Raw genomic sequence first — 17,710 nt, forward strand, 5'->3', positions numbered from 1 at the left:
AAAGATACATTGGAAGGATGAGACAGTTTTGTCTTAGGATTATGAAATTATAATTTGCATCTTTGTATGGAGTTCTTCACTGTGTTTCCTTGAGAGTGCTTGACCTTTTACATGGGGTAAAGTTTATAATGGCACTTGTTTATTAAAATATGTCATCAAATATTCTGTCTATAAACAACAGTTGATATGATGAGTTATAAATAAGCCAAGGTTCACCGGTTTTGACCAGTATGTAGATGCGATATTATTTAGTAAAATAAAAAGTTTTATGGGCCGCAATTAGAGGCCTTGGGTACTGCTTCTTTCTTGATGATTATTTTACAGCATGAAGAGAGGCAAGAGGCCTGTTTTCTTTTTGCTTTAGTTTCCTTTTATATAAATTAAAAATATGTTTGAATAACATTTTGGAGAGGCAATACCTTTCTTACGAAAAAAAAATGAATCCATAATATTCTCATGAAAAAGATAAGATTTATTATCAATCCTCATTCTGTCCTTTCCCTGACCCCAAACTGTTATTAGCTCCATACTTCCCACTTTATCAAATCTCAGCTCCACAATCTGGCCATCAAAGTCTTCCATAATCCACATCCACCCTCTTTAATTAAGGGGGCAGCTTCATGATTTTACTAATATATGCTTCTGCGCTTGTAGGTGGGGAGAGGAGAAATCGCCTTTCTGTCACTCTCCATCTTAACTTACCTCTGAGAATCTCTTCACATTTCTCTTCCTTCGTGAAGCCTTCTCTTATCCACTCCAGTTATCATGCATCTTCTTCTGAATTTATAATCTGTACCACAGAGCTGTATATAGTATTTAGTGTTTGGTCTCATATTCTCTTTAATTTCAGTTATATTTAATAGTCTTCTCACACCAACTGGATAGTAAGATCTTTAAGAATCTAGATGGTGTAATTCCTTTTGTATTTCTGGTACACAATATTCCGTAGAGGGGCTAGGAAGGAAGTAAACTAACATTTAATACTAATTTTTTACCAAGTATTTTGTGTACATTATCTAACATTAAGGACAGTATTTAATCCCCATTTTATATATGTGGAAACTATGATTCAGCAGCTTGCTGAAGGTACCCAGATAGAAAGTGATGAGCCTATATTCACACTTAAGTTTTTCTAGTTCCAAAGCATCTGCTCTTTGCACTGTACTATGCAATTTACTCAATAAATATTTGTATATTAATTATCATTATCATGAATGCTGAAGCCAGATATGTATCATGTGAGACAATTAAGTTTTCTAAGCTTCTGTTTCTTTAATAATAAAATAAACATCAAAATAGCGCCTGCTTCGTAGGGTTGATGTACGAGTTGAATCAGGTAACAATACTTGTTAAGCATCTTGCACAATGTCTGGTTCACAGCAAGTACTTAATAAATGGTAGCTATTAATATTTACTATCCCTTCGTTTTCTCTTTTTCCTTCAATTTTGTCTATGGTTCTTCCAGCACGTTTATTTATTATCTTAAGTCATTTTTGTTGAACACTTACAAATGCCAAATGTGCTGTTGGGCCCTAGGGTTTCACAATGAACAAGGCAGACTCAGTCCCTGTCCTCAGAGAGCTTACTATATAGCAGGAACATCAGATGATTAAGTAAATAGTCCTAACAAGGCCTAACTGAGTATTATAATGGAGAGAGTATGGGACGTTATGGGAACTCTAGGTCTTAGGGAGGTCCCCCTGAGGAAGTAATATTTAGGTAGATACCTGAAAGACAAAGGGTAGCCAAGTGAAAAAGTGGAAGGGGAAAGAGGGAAGAGTATTTTAGACAAAGGAAATAATATGTGGGAAGACCAAGCAGCAAAAAACAACTATGTTCTATCAACTGGAAGGCATTCAAGGATAGCTGAAGCAATGGAAAAATGGGAAGAGATGAAGCTAGAAGCAGGGGACTGATCACGATTGCCTTTAAGGGAATAAAAGGTCTTGAAGAGTTTTGATGTGGCAGTTGTCATTCTCCAGATTTTTGCTCTTCTGTCCTTCTAGTAACAGACTGCATTTGTCCAACTACAGAGGTACTCACATGACCTGGGTAGAATTATTTGTAGTTTCTATCCTCCTGGCCACAGTGATGAACATGTGACTCAAATCTAGCCAATATAAGTCCATCCTTAGGGCTTTTCTAACTAGAGATAGTGGCAGCTTTTTTTCTCTGGAAGAACTGTTGGGATGTAAGTCCAAGGTTGCCCATGGCCATCTTATTTTGTACAGAGAAAGCCTCTCAGCATTAAGATTAAATATTATGGTCCAGGCCGGCCCCATGGCTTAGCGGTTAAGTGCTCGCGCTCCGATGCTGGCAGCCAGGGTTCAGATCCCGGGCACGCACCGACGCACTGCTTCTCCGGCCATGCTGAGGCCGCATCCCACGTACAGCAACTAGAAGGATGTGCAGCTATGACATACAACTATCTACTGGGGCTTTGGGGGAAATAAATAAATAAATAAATAATGTAAAAAAAAAAAGAGTTAAAAAAATATATATTATGGTCCCTAGATCCTTTTGTCCCAAGTCCAGCTCTGTGCTGTCCTGGTTTGCCTACTGAGAAATGGCCCCTACTAATACAAGTTTTAAGTAGAGGAGTGCGACATTTGGATTTTCTTTTTTTTTTCCCTCTTCGTTTTTTTTTTCCTCAGACTGCAGTGTGGTTAGTGGATTCAATGAAGTCAAGACTGGAAGTAAGGAGACCACATGGGAGTCTATGGAAGTAGTCCAATGAAAGATGATAGTTTTTGCTAGGGTTGGGGCAGAAATTGAAATAAGGCAGATTCCAGAGAAACTTTAGCAATATAGTTGGTACAATTTGATGATTATTTGGATGGTATTGGGGGGCAGGGGATGGAGAGAAGGAGATACTGAAGTAGGAGGGCAGGGGATGGAAAGAAGGAGGTACTGAAGTAGGAGAAGTCAAAGATGGTGCCTCCGTTTCTGGATTTAGCTCTTAGCAAATGGCACTGCCATTTTCTTAGGCAATAGGAAATACTAAGTTTGCGATTTGGACTTGCTGAGATTGAGGTGCTTATAGGAACTATAGTAGGCAGCCTCTAAAATGGCCTCCAATGATCCCTACCTTCTGGTGTTCATGCCCTTGTGTAATCCTCTCCCCTAGGGTGTGGGCTGAACCTAGTGATTCGCTTCTAAGGAATGGGTGGCAAAAGTGATGGGATGTCACTTCAGAGATTAGGTTACAAAGAGATGGTGTCTTCCATCTTGTTCATCCTCACTCACTCTCTTGCCTGCTGACTCTGGTGGAACCCAGCTGCCATGTTGTGAGTTGCCTTGTGTGGCAGAGAACTGAGGGAAGCTTCTGTTCAGAACCAAGTATGGCACTGGGGTCCTTAGTCCAACAATCCATGAGGAACTGAATCTTGCTAACAACCATGTGAGTGAGCCCGGAAATGGATTCTCCCCCATAAGCCTTTAGATGAATGCAGCCCTAGGGGACAACTTGATTGCAGCCTTGTGAGAAACCCTGAGCCTAAGGACTTGGCTAAATTGTGTCCGATTCCTGATCCACAGAGACTGAGAGGCAGCTGAATACACATGTTTGGAACTCAGGAGATTGATCTGGGTTGGAGATAGTAATTTTGAAGTGTATCCTTTCTCTCCCCTGCCTAAAACCTATGTTGAAGGTTGAGTAAATGAGTATTCTTGAGTATTCTTCTTCACTTGAGAAGACGAAATATGGTTTATAGACTAGTAGACTATGTAGAGGATAAGCCTACAACCGTGTGGGACTTTAATGACCTGTGTATAGTTTACCTTGGCTAAACTGTGGGAGGAGTGGGGGTAGAAACCATGTTGTTGTGAGCTGAGGGATGATGACAATATTTGGCTTTGAAGGAGTTGAGAGAAAGAAGATTGAAGTGAAATGATCTTGAAGATTTTGTTTAAGAGAGACTTTAGCATATATTTAAATTGTTAGTGAGAAAAGCACAGTAGAGAAAGTTGAGGTTTATTTGTTTTTAGGTTTCTTTGATTTATTTTTAACTTTTTATTACGAAATATTTTAAACACACAAAGATATAAAGGGAATAGTATAATAAATCTCCATTTGCCTGTTACCCAGCTCCAACAGTTATCATTTTACCAGTCTGTTTTATCTTTCCACAACTTTTCCCTCTTTCCAATGGAGTAATTTTAATTGAAATTTTTATTGAGATAATTGTAGATTCACATGCAGTAAGAAATAATACATAGGGATTCCTTGTATACTTTGCCCATTTTCTGCCAGTGGTAACATTTTGCAAAGCTATAGTGTAGTATCACAACCAGGATATTGATGTTGATACAAACCACCTAATTTATTTAATTTCTCCAGTTTTACTTGTACTCATATATATTAAGTTCTATCAAATTTTATTGCCTGTGTACATTTGAGTATTCACAGTCAAGATAACTGAACAGTTCTAACTCCACAAGGATCCCTCATGTTCTGTTATATAACCACACCCATCTCCTTACCCTCCCTCAGACACTTTCCTATCCATAGCCCTCATCCCCAGCAGTACTCATCTGTCCTCCATTTCTAAAATTTTGTCATTTCAAAATATTATATAAATGGTATCATACTTTTGGGATTTGCTTTTTTCCCTTGAGATTCATCCAAGTTGTTGCATGTATCAACATTTTATTGTTGAGTAGTATTCCATGGTATGGATGTACCATAGTGTTTTAACTATTTACCTGTTGAACATTTAGGTTGTTTCCAGTTTGGAGCTATGATGAATAGAGATGTTTTGAACATTTGTAGCAGGTTTTTGTGTAAATATTAGTTTTTATTTCTCTAGTATAAATCTCCAAAGTGTGCAGTTACTGAGTTGTATGGTAATTGCATGTTTAGTTTTAAAAGAAACTGCCAAATTGTTTCCCAGAGTGGCTGTGCCATTTTACATTCCCACCAATGATGTGATCAGTGATCCAGTTTCTACACGTCCTTGCCAGCATTTGGTGTTACTGTTTTTCATTTTAGCCATTCTGATAAGTGAGTAGCGATATCTCATTGTGGTTTTAATTAAATTAGCTGTTAATGGCTAATGATGTTGAACATGTTTTCATGTGCTTATGTGCCATCTGTCTATCTTCTTCAGTGAAATGTCTCGGATGTAGTTTATCCATTTTCTAATTGGATTGGTTTTTTTGCTGTTGAGTTTTGATAGTTGTTCATATATTCTAGATTCTAGTCCTTTGTCAGATATGTGGTTTGCAAATATTTTCTCTCAGTTTGTAGTTTGTCTTTTCATCCTCTTCACATGGACTTTCACAGAGCAAAAGTTGTAATTTTGATGAGGTCTATTTTAACAATTTTTCTTCTTATGGTCATGCTTTTTGGTGCCAAGTCTAAGAACTCTGCCTAGATTCCAAAACTTTTCTCCTGTTTTTTCCCAAAACGTTTATAGTTTTACATTTTACATTTGTCTGTGATCCATTTTGAGTTAATTTTTGTATATCGTGTGAGGGTTAGGTTGAAATTCATTTTTCAATGGAGTATTTTAAAATAAATCCCAGATATCATATTTCACCTGTGAATATTTCAGTACAGTAGTCCCCTTATCCGTGGTTTCCCTTTCCGCAGTTTCAGTTACCTGCAATCAACTTCAGTCTGAAAATATTAAATGGAAAATTCCAGAAATAAACAATTCATACGTTTTAAATTGCTAGCTGTCCTGAGTAGCATGAGGAAATCTTGTGCTGTCCTGTGCCGTCCTGCTCCGTCCTGCCCAGTCCTGCCCAGCACATGAATCATCCCTTTGTCTAGTGATCCGCACCGTATATGCTGAACGCCCATCAGTCATTTAGTAGCGTCTCAGTTATCAGATTGACTGTTGCGGTGTCACAGTGCTTTGTTCCAGTAACCTTTATTTTACTTAATAATGGCCCCAAAGGTGAAGAGCAGTGATGCTGGCAATTCAGATATGCCAAAGAGAAGCCATGAAATGCTTCCTTGAAGTGAAAAGGTAAAAGTTCTCAACTTAATTAGGAAGGAAAGAAAATCATGCTGAGGTTGCTAACAGCTATGGTAACTTTTATTATAGTATATCGTTATAATTGTTCTTTTTTATTATTAGTTATTGTTGTTAATCTCTTACTGTGCCTAATTTATAAATTAAACTTTATCATAGGTATGTATATATGGGAAAAAACATAGTATATATAGAGTTTGCTACTATCTGCAGTTTCAGGCATCCGCTGGGGGTCTTGGAATGTATCCTCTGTGGATAAGGGGGGACTACTGTAAGCATCTCTAAAAAATAAGGATGTTTGTTAAAACCATTATCACTCCCAATGAAATTTTTAAAAAACTCTTTAATATTTTGTAACAGTCTACATTCTAATTTTCCTTATTGCTCACAAAATATCTTTTTATTGTTTTGTTTGAGTTTGAATCTAAACTCAAGTTTTTTTTTTTTTGCATGCCTTGGACTTCTTGAAAGGACTGTTGGGTAGAGTGTCCCACTTTCTAGATTTGTTTGATTGTTTCCATGCCCTCATAGAATTTACTATTGGGAGAGATAACTATAATTAATACATAAGTAATTGTACATGTGTTGATCGCAAGAATAGAACAGAGAATGTTTAGAGAATGAATGTTTAGAGAATGAATAACAGAACAGGACTCCTTGAGGTGAAATTTGAGACCTAAATAAGAGGAGAAGCATTCCAGGTAGAGAGAGTATCATGTGTGAATGCTCAGAGGAGGGAAGCAGAATTGTGTTTGAGAAAGTATTCAAAGAAGATAGTGTGGTTGGTGCTTAGTAAACAACAATGACATACTATTGGAGAAGTAGGCAGGGGCCAGATCATGCCCAGCTTTAAAGGTAAGACTAAGAAGTTTGAAAATATTTTCTAAGTGCAGTGGAATGCTGTGGAAGGATATTCAACTGGAGAGTAATCTGACCCTATTGATGTTTTTAAATGCTCACCCTGGCTGCTTTGTGGAGACTAGATGGGAGTGGGGTAGGGGAAAAGGGGATGTGGAGAGGTGGGGAGCAAGAGTAGAAACTGGAAAACTTATTAGGCTATGCAGTAGTACACAGTCCAGGCAAGAAATGATGGTTGCTTGTATTAGAGTGGTGCTAGGAAAAAATGGATGGCTTTTGCAGGTAAAATGGACAGAAACTTGGTAATTGCTTAGAAATAGATGGTGTGGGAGAGCGAGCAATAAAGTATGACAACCAGGTTTTTGGCTTGAACAGTTAAGTGGATGGTGATTCATTTTCTGAAATAATCCTGGCTGCTGGTTTGTGATACTTTTAACAAGTTATAAAATAGTCTACACAAATAGTCTTCTTCCTGCTTTTCTAGTGTTGCTTTTAAATTAGGTGTGGATGTTAATTTTTATCAAATGCCTTTGTAGCTTTTATCATTTACTTTTTATTTTTACTATTTAATTGTTTTAGTTAGGACTATTTCAGTTGTAAGTATCAGAAATCCAAATCAACCTAATTTTAACAAAAAAGTGTATCTATTGAATCAAGGACCTAAAAGGAGCAGGGATAAACCTTGCTTCTATGCTTAACTGTATGGCTTCTAGGGTCTTAAATGATGTCAGCAGAACTGGTGTGTGTCTCTTGTGTCTTTTTCTGCCTCATCGCCCCTCTCCATCTCTTGCTTCCTCTCCATATTACTTTCACTCTCAGACAAGACCTCCCTAAGTGGTAGCTCCTAAACAGCCCCAGGCTCCAGGCTCCCAACTCTAGGTACAGCAGAAAGAATTATCCTGTCTTCCAAACACTTCCAGTAAAACTTTGTGGAATTACTGTTTGGCTAGGCTAGGTCACGTTACAGCCCCACTAAAGACTCATTATTTCTCCAAGAACAATTGAAGTGCTGTTGTTATCAGAAGGGAAAAAATCATAGATCTCCACTATCCACTGTAACATTTATATTAAAAGATTTATTTATTTATTTTTTTGCAGGGAAAGATTCACCCTGAGTTAAAATCTGTTGCCAATCTTCCTCTTTTTTTTTCCCTCCCCAAAGCCCCAATGCATGGTTGTATATCTAGTCATAAGTCGTTCTAGTTCTGTGTGAGCTGCCGCCACAGCATGGCAACTGACAGACAGGTGGTGTGGTTCCAGAACAAGGAAACAAACCCGGGCCGCCAAAGCGGTAAACACTGAACTTGAACTACTAGGCATCAGGGCTGGCTCTAAAAGCTTTACTTTTGTTGATGTTCCTAAAATTCCTGAAATGAACCATATTTGTTTATGGTGTATTATTATTTTTCTGTACTCTGGATTCTATTTGTGAATATCTTGTTTTGAACTTTTGGCATCAGCTTTCCTAAGTGAAAATCATTGGTACTTTTCTTTATTTAGAAAGTGTTATATTTGCCAGATTTTAACATTGTTACATAGCTTTCCTAAATAGAGTTAGGAACATTTCCATTTTGATCTGTACCACAGAATAATTTAAATAGCATAGGAATTACCCATAACAAAAGATTAGAAAGAATTCATCCATGAACCTTCTAGGCCTGACACCTGTTTTTGAGGGATAGTTCTTTTCTGTGAGACTGAGTTTTCTATCTTCTCTTGAGTCAGTACAAGCAGTTTTTTGTTTTTCTAGTCTTCATTCTTTTCAGTGAGGTTTTCAAATTTATTAACTTAGGGTTATAATTTTTAGATTCCTACTTTTTTACACTCGTATATATATCTTTTATTCTTTCTCCTTCTTGGCTAGATTGAATGACATATCTTTTAATTATTTCTTAAAAAAACTATCTTTTGGTATTATTTATCAATTTAGTTGTTTTCTCCCTAATCATTAATTTCTGCTTTTTCCTTATTTCTCCCCTTAAGCTTAGCGTAAATATTTTTTTCCTTTTTGAACTTCTTAATTTTTTGAATTTATAAAGTGAGATTTCTTCTGAGCATAATTTTGTCCACATCCAAAAGACATTGACATTAGGATTTTCATTGTAAATATTTTCTAGATAGTCTGTTGGCAGTTTTAATTTCTTTATTAAGTCAAAATAATTTAGGTGAGAGTTATAAAAATTATTGTGTTGTCTTGCGATCAATTAATTTATTTCAATTTGGGGAAAATATTAAGATTTTCTTTGAATCCTAATATATGTTAAATTGTTATAGTGTCCCATGGCTTGATAAGAATGCATATTCCCTATAGGATATAAAGTTCAACATGTGTCTATTAAATGAGGGTAGGGGACCGGTCCGGTGGTGTAGCAGTTAAATTTACGCGCTCCACTTTGGCGCCCTAGGGTTCACCGGTTCAGATCCCGGGTGTGGACCTATGCACCACTTATCAAAGCCATGCTATAGTGACATCCCATATAAAGTAGAGGAAGATGGGCACGGATGTTAGCCCAGGGCCAGTCTTCCTTAGCAGAAGAGAGGAGGATTGGCAACAGATGTTAGCTCAGGGCTAATCTTCCCCCCAAAAAATGAGGATGGGATATGGAAGGAGGGTTGCTGATTTTAGATAGGATGGTTAAGGAAGGCCTATCAGATAAACTGACAGACTTGAATGAAAGGAGGGATCAACAAGAGTAAAAGCCTTGATAAATTGTTTTATTTAATTGAAAGATGTAATCTCAGGTCTAGTTCTATATTTAACCTGTTGTGTATTTTTACTTCAATAATACTAACTCAGAGCACACATTTTTGCATAGTTACATTGTATAAAACAGTACTGATATCATCACACTTGGCCACAAGGCAATCATAAACAAATATCTATATCAAAATATGTAGATTACCATTGTAATACAGAATTAAAATTCTCATAGATTACTCTTGAACCCCTGAGAATATGGCCACGTTTCCCCAGAAGTCCCTGTTTGAGAATGACTACCCTTGTACATTATTCTTTAGACTTTTTCCCACTTCCTTCCCGAGGGAGGAGCAATAGTGATTCTTCTTGTATTCGTGTTTGAATTGAGGCTTTGGTTTATCAGTATTCTAAGGTGAGGGCATCTGGTCTTTCTCTTGGCTGCTTATGGCCACCAATCCTTATCCATCCAAATTGTGAGATACATGGGAAAGCTTTCAGAATTGTATCTACTTAACTTTCTATACTACTTCTACTACCACCAGTACTGCCTGTTCTAATAAGGAATCCACATGGATTCCCAGCGTCTTCTTTCATTTTGGTTAAAATTGTTCTATATTTAGATAACACTTCTTTCAGTGTATTGTCTGAGATCAGGACACTCATGTAGTTTCAGCATTGGTGGTATATTCTTCCAGTTTCCATCTATTTGTCTTCTTTGCTTTGAGTTTGGGGAATGGACTTCCAGTAAGCCTGTACCTATGCATCTGTTTTCCAGAAGTCTACTTTTCTCATTTTTTGAATGTTTAAGGAAAAGCCTTTTCTTATAAGTCATGTGTTAGAATAATTTGATTTTAATGTTAAAACTGACAGTTAATTATGTTTTTTTAATGACTTGACAGGTTGGAATTCGAGGTACTAATATAGTTGTGCTTGGGGTCGAGAAAAAGTCTGTTGCCAAGCTTCAAGATGAAAGAACTGTGAGGAAAATTTGTGCCCTTGATGACCATGTCTGCATGGCTTTTGCAGGTACTTATGGACCTACAGTAATGATACAGAGTACCTTAGTGTAGTAGGGTAACACAGTTGGTCCCACTACAGCTGTTGTGCTATATTTATACGTGTGGAGTTATACTCCATTTCTTATTAAATACAGTATTCCTTATCTTTTCTGGAAAATCACAACTCTGTAAACCAGGATTTCTGATAATGATCTTTAATAAAACATAAATGTTAAAAGATATATATTATATTACCTTAGTTATAACTTCAGTTAGCTGTTTCTTTTTAAACTTTTTACTTTGAAATAATTATAGATACTCAAGAAGTTCCAAAAAAACACAAGGAAGTCCCCTTTACCCAGTTTCCCCCAATGGTAACATCTTCAAAAACCAGTAAACTGACATAGGTACAAGCCACAGAGCTTATTCAGATCTCATCAGTTTTACATGCACTTATTTGCATGTGTAAGTGTGTAGTTTTATTAGACTTACCACGTGTAGATTCATGTAACTGTCTTTACAGTCAAGATACACAACTCTTCCATCACCACAAGGCTACCTCATGCTATTCCTCCTTCTTGTCTCTAACCTGTGGCAACCACTAATCTATTCTCCATTTCTATAATTTGTCATTTTGAGAATGTTATATGAGTAGAATCATATGGTATATAACTTTTTCATATTGGCTTTTCTTGTTCAGTGTAATTCCCTTGCAGCCAAGTTGTTGGATATATCAATAGTCTGTGCTTTTTATTGCTGAATAGTATTCCACGGTATGGGATATACCATACTTTTTTATAACTCACCCATTGAAGGACATTTGGATTAATTCCAGATTTTGCCTATTACAAATAAAGCTGGTATGAACATTTGTTTACAGGTTTTTGTGTGAACATATGTTTTTATTTTTCTGGGATAAATGCTCAAGAGTACAATTGCTGGGTCATATGGTAATGTATGCTTAGTTTTATAAAAAACCGCCAAATTGTTTTTCAGAGTGGCTGTACTGTTTTACATTCCCATTAGCAATGTATGAATGATTCATTTTCTCTGCATCCTAAGTAACATTCGGTGTTGTTACTATTTTTTTATTTTAAACAGTTGTATAGGTGTGCAGTGATAGCTCATTATGGGTTTAATTTGCATTGCCTTATGGCTGATGATGTTGAACATATTTTCATGTGTTTATTTGCCTCTGTATAGCAAACAAAACATGTTTCTTGTCTTTTTTTCTTTGCTCATTTTCTAATTGTGTTTTTTCAAAAACAGAATTTTATATTGAAGTTTAAAAACTTTATTGAGCAAAAAATAGCCTTTCTTACTGTCTTAGAAAAGGAATCATCTTGCCACAAAACAAGTCTTAATAAATTTTAAAAGACTAAAATTATTCAAAGTATCTTTTCTGATCAGAATGAAATAAAACTAGAAATCAACAGCAGAAGGAAAACTGAAAAATCCACAAATATGTGGAAATTAAATAATACTCCTAAAAACCCATGAGTCAAAGAAGAAATCACAAGAGAAATAGAAAATATCTTGAGACAAATGAAAATGGAAACACAACATACAAAACTTATGGGATGCAGCAAAAGCAGTGCTAAGAGGAAAATTTATAACTGTAAACACTTTATTTATTTATTTATTTATTTATTTATTTATTGTGAGGAAGATCAGCCCTGTGCTAACCTCTGCCAATACTCCTCTTTCTTTGTGGAGGAAGACTGGGCCCTGGGCTAACATTCGTGCCCATCTTCCTCCACTTTATATGGCACGCCGCCACAGCATGGCTTGCCGAGCAGTGCGTTGGTGTGCGCCCGGGATCCAAACCAGTGAACCCCAGGCCGCCTCAGTGGAGCGCGCGCACTTAACTGCTTGCACCACTGGGCCGCCCCCAAGTAAACACTTATATTTAAAAAGAATAAAGATTTCAATTCAACAACCTAACTTTACATCTTAAAAACTACGAAAAGGGGCCAGCCCGGTGGCGTAGCAGTTAAGTTTGCGTGCTCTACTTCTGTGGCCCGGGGTTCACAGGTTCCGATCCCAGGCACAGACCAACGCACCGCTTGTCATATAAAGTAGAGGAAGATGGGCACGGATGTTAGGCCAGGGCCAGTCTTTCGCAGCAAAAAGAGAAGGATTGGCAGTGGATGTTAGCTCAGGGCTAATCTTCCTCACACACACACAAAAAAAACTAGAAAAAGAAGAACAAATTAAACCAAAAGCTGTCAGAAGGAAGGAAATAATAAAAATTAGAGCAGAGATAAAGTATAGAATATAATATAGAGAATAGAAAAACAATAGAGAAAAATCAGTGAACCCAAGAGTTAGTTCTTTGAAAAGATCAACAAAATTGACAAACCTTTATCTAGACGGACTAAGAATATAAGAAGACTCAACTAAAATCAGAAAGGAAGAAGGGGACATTCCTAACAATTTTACAGAAATAAAAAGGATTACAAGAGAGCATTATGGACAATTACATGCCAACAAGTGAGATAACCAAGAAAAAATGGACAAGTTCCTTAAAACATACAAATTACCTAAAGTTACTCAAGAAGAAATAGAAAATCTCAACAAATGTATAAGTAAAGAGTGAATCAGTAACCAAAAACCTGCCAATAAAAAAAAAATCCAGCACCAGATGTTTTCCCTGGTGAATTCTGCCAAACATTTAAAGAAGAATTAACACCAATCCTCAAACTCTTTTAAAAAATTGAAGAGGGAAGAACACTTCCAAACTCATTCTGTGAGGCCATGATTACCCTGATACCAAAACCCAACAAAGACAGTGTAAGAAAACTACAGACCAATATCCCTTATAAATATTGATATAAAATTCCTCAACAAAATACTAGCAAACCAACTTCAGTAATTCAGAAGTAAATTGGACTACCTCAAAATTCACAACTGTAATGCATCCAAGGATAGAGTCAACAGAGTGAAAAGGCAATCCATGGAATGGGAGACAATATTTGCAAAATCATACATCTGATAAGGGATTAATAGCCAAAATATATAAAGAACACTTAGAACACAACAAAAAAGCAAACAACCCAATTCAAAAATGAGATAAGAACTTAAATAGATATTTCTCCAAAGAAGATATACAAATGGCCAATAAGCACATGACAAAATGTTCAACATCACTAATCATTGGGAAAATGCAAATCAAAACCACAATGAAATATCACTTCACACCCATTAGGATGGCTATTGTCAAACAAACAAACAGAAGATAGCAAGTATTGGCAAGAATGTGGAGAAATTTGAACCCTTAGGCACTGTTGGTGAGAATGTAAAATGGTACAGTTACTATTGAAAAAAATATGGTAGTTTCTCAAAAAAATTAAACATACGGGGCCAGCCAAGTGAAGTAGTGGTTAAGTTCATGCGCTCTGCTTCCACAGCCCAGGGTTCATGGGTTTGGATCCTAGGTATGGACCTACAAACCACTCGTCAAGCTGTGCTGTGGTGGCATCCCATCTATAAAGTAGAGGAAGATTGGCACAGATCTTAGCTCGGGGGCAGTCTTCCTCACACACACACAAAAATTAAACGTAAAATTACCGAATGATCCAGCAATTCCACTTCTGGGTATACACCCAGAAGAATTGAAAGCTGGGGCTCAAACAGATATTTGTACCTCCATCCATAGCAGCATTATTCACAATAGCCAAAAGGTGGAAACAACCCAAGTGTCTGTCAGTGGATGAACAGATAAACAAAATGTGGTGTATACATATAATAGAATATAATTCAGCCTTAAAAAGGAAAGAAATTCTGACACATGCTAGAACATGGATGAAGTTTGAAGACATCATGCTAAGTGAAATAAGCAGTCACAATAGGACAATTATTGTATGAGTCCACTTATATGAGATACCTAGAGTAGTCAAATTCATAGAGACAGAAAGTAGAATGGTGGTTGCCAGGGGCTGGGGGAGGGGGAATGGGAAGTTATTGTTTAATTGGTTTACAGTTTCAGTTTGAGAAGATAAAAAAGTACTAGAGATGGATGGTGATGATTGCCGAACAGTGTAAATGTACTTAATTTCACTGAACTGTACACTTAAAAATGGTTAAAATGGTAAATTTTATGTTATGTATATTTTACGACAATAAAAGTTTTTTTAAAAAGGAATCATCTTAAGGTACATGATATGGAATGCTTTAACTTATGGTACACATGCCTTTCTAACTTTAATATAAAAACAATTTTAATATGTATATAACTTTTTAGCAGAGTAAAATAAGCATTTACTAATAATCTCCCTCACACGTTAATTGGTTTTGTAATTGGAAAATCCTAAATGTCTGTTATGGGGGAATTGGTATAATGAATCATGGTATATCCATGCAGTTGCTTAAAAGTATAGGCTCTGGAATCATACCAACTGGGTTCTAAGCCAGGCTCCATTGTCTACTACACCTGTGACTGTGAGCAACTGCTCCTTGCCTCAGTTTAATCATCTGTAACATGAGGTTAATGACAGAATCTACCTTATTGATTTGTTACAAGAATTAAGTAGTTAATAGATGAGAAGTATGTAGAACAATATCTGGCAATGTGAGTGTTTAACAAATATTACTATTACTATTACCACTACTGTTACTACTACTACCATATTATCATTCTTATTACTATTTAGTGGCAGTTAAAAAAGGAGATGTGAGATCTGTATGTATTAACATGGGAAAGTATCCAAAATATATATTAAAAATAGGTTACAGAAGAATATGTGTAATATAGTTCTGTTTATGAATTGTGGAATTATATGGTAGCTTTCATTCCCCCTGTTGGAATATTTTACAACAAGCATGTATAAGAAAAAAATACAGTTCCATTTTGAAAAAAATCACATTCTTTTGTCAATGTTGTTGTTGTATTGTGTTTTAATGTTTAGAAAAGAACCCTTAAGAAAAAAAATCAAAGAATTTGAAGAATTATTTCATGTAGCATGTGGAATTCCATTTAATAGTACAAATTTTATAATGGGATACTATCTTCAAGGTAAAGTTGTGTTATAAATTTAAAAGCACTAGACTGAGGACTCATTTCTTCTATAAATAGCTTATTTATAATCAAAATGAAATTGCAATTTTCAATGCTATCTTTAAATAGAATTTATTCTCTTTTTCCTAGCCATTTAGTATTAGTATAATTGCTACTTCTTATGTTAAAAACAGACACATACGCATAACTATGTTATTCATGGTTTGGCAAATTTACCACTAATTTTTTTTCCTTGAGTCAATTATATTACTACTTTCTAAGTATGATACCTTGATGTTTCTATAGTTTTGGATCATATTTACATTATAAATATAAATACTTAGAAATCTCCTTTCTGATCATATTTTCTAATTGAGTGCAGCTTTTAATCCACAGGATAGGCTAAGTCAACCTCTTCCCATTTCTTTCTCTCCGATAACATTTGTAAAGAGAAGAGAATCAGTTTCTCTTCCTTTAACTGATTATAATTTGCACCCTACCCAGGAGTGTTAGGGTGATTCTTAACAGCGGCATATTCTAACAGCTTCTTCATTGTTGACTACTATTAACTATCTTCAGGGACTGACATTCTTCCAGGTTTCTAGAAACATGACTTGAAAAGTTTCAGAAGGGGAACAAGAGTTTGTGACTGCAAAAGATTGATGGTTATGTGAGAAATGGCTGTTTCAGAGATTTTGTGAATGAATTTTGGGGGCAGTGTATTAAAAGAGTGGGGAAAGAAACAAAATGACCTGGGAAAGGTCAAATGCCAAAGAAGTCTTTAATAAAAATGTTTGCAGCCATTGCATCTGTTTAAGCTTTTGATTGGTTTGTTATTTTTTTTTAAATAGAAACACATTCTGTTTCCTTACAGAAGTGTTGAAAATTAATTACATGATGTTTTGGTATGGCAAAAGCAAAGAAGTGTTTTCTTTTTCTGTTTTAACTTTCTTGATTTTCGAACTCTTAATCTTAGACAAAAATCTGAGAAATATGTCACAATTATATTGAATGCAGTTTGAATTCAATAGATAGGTGTTTGATAATGAAGTAATTACTCATTGTTTTTATAAGAAGAAATCCAGCTTACTTCATGGTTTAGGTAAGAAGTATATTGGTCTCAGGATCAGGATAGACATCAACCTTTGAACAGTCTGCCATTGATATCTTCCAAAAAAAGTTTTAAAAAATATGAGTACATAAATTTTTTAAAAAATTTTAATTGGGGCTGGCCCGGTGGCATAGCGGTTAAGTACACGAGCTCCGCTGCTGGTGGCCCGGGTTTGGATCCTGAGCACACACCAATGCACCGCTTGTCAGGCCATGCTGTGGAGCGTCCCTTATAAAGTGGAGGAAGATGGGCATGGATGTTAGTCCAGGGCCAGTCTTCCTCAGCAAAAAAAGAGGAAGATTGGCATGGATGTTAGCTCAGGGCTGATCTTCCTCACAATAAGAAAAAAAAAATTTTAATAAAACCTAATAACCAGCCCAACTATGGTGAATTAAATCATTTTGATCTTTGGGAAATAGTTTACTTAACATTAGTGTTTAATCATTATTCTTTAAAGCCATTTTCTCTAAAAAGTAAATAAGAATACATCAAATTAAGTCTTGAAGGAAATAAATCAGAATGTCGGACAAGTGATAACTCTATTTTACAAGTTCTTTATAATGGATATATATCGAGAAAAACAAAGGACATTATAAGAAAGATTTTATGGTGACTGAAACCTTTTTGACAAGGAAAAGAGTCATTCTTTTTTGTAAAGTATCGACTGCTTTTACAGGACTGACTGCTGACGCTAGAGTAGTAATAAACAGAGCCCGTGTGGAGTGCCAGAGTCATAAGCTTACAGTTGAGGACCCAGTCACCGTAGAATATATAACTCGCTTCATAGCAACCTTAAAGCAGGTAAGCCAGTGTTCCAACAGATTTCTTCAGGTTTTCTCCGTTCCCATCATTATGGGTCCTATCGTGAAAATACTAGAATCACTCCAATCATCTAGTCTATTAAATATACTAAATTCCTTATTCTTTCTCACACTTACTTCATACACTGTTATTCCAGTGGAGTGGATTGATTTGATCACTAGTAGTCTCAATCAGTATCAATTCTGGGAATTACATTACAATTTAAAAGAACAATAAATCTAATCTTTTAAGGGAATTTCTACACTT

At 35.9% G+C, this 17,710-nt stretch overlaps 1 protein-coding gene across 1 annotated transcript in view; it reads left to right on the forward strand.

The window, feature by feature from the left end:
• The window catches only part of PSMA8 (proteasome 20S subunit alpha 8), a 37,905-nt gene that overhangs the window by 1,672 nt on the left and 18,523 nt on the right, over positions 1–17,710 (forward strand). The window contains exons 2-3 of the mRNA XM_058556920.1: positions 10,437–10,563; positions 17,319–17,443. Of these exons, the coding sequence (XP_058412903.1) occupies positions 10,437–10,563; positions 17,319–17,443 (252 nt within the window). The remainder of the gene's footprint in view (positions 1–10,436; positions 10,564–17,318; positions 17,444–17,710) is intronic.

This window comes from Diceros bicornis, chromosome 16 (assembly GCF_020826845.1).
Source record: "Diceros bicornis minor isolate mBicDic1 chromosome 16, mDicBic1.mat.cur, whole genome shotgun sequence".
Taxonomy (NCBI): domain Eukaryota; kingdom Metazoa; phylum Chordata; class Mammalia; order Perissodactyla; family Rhinocerotidae; genus Diceros; species Diceros bicornis.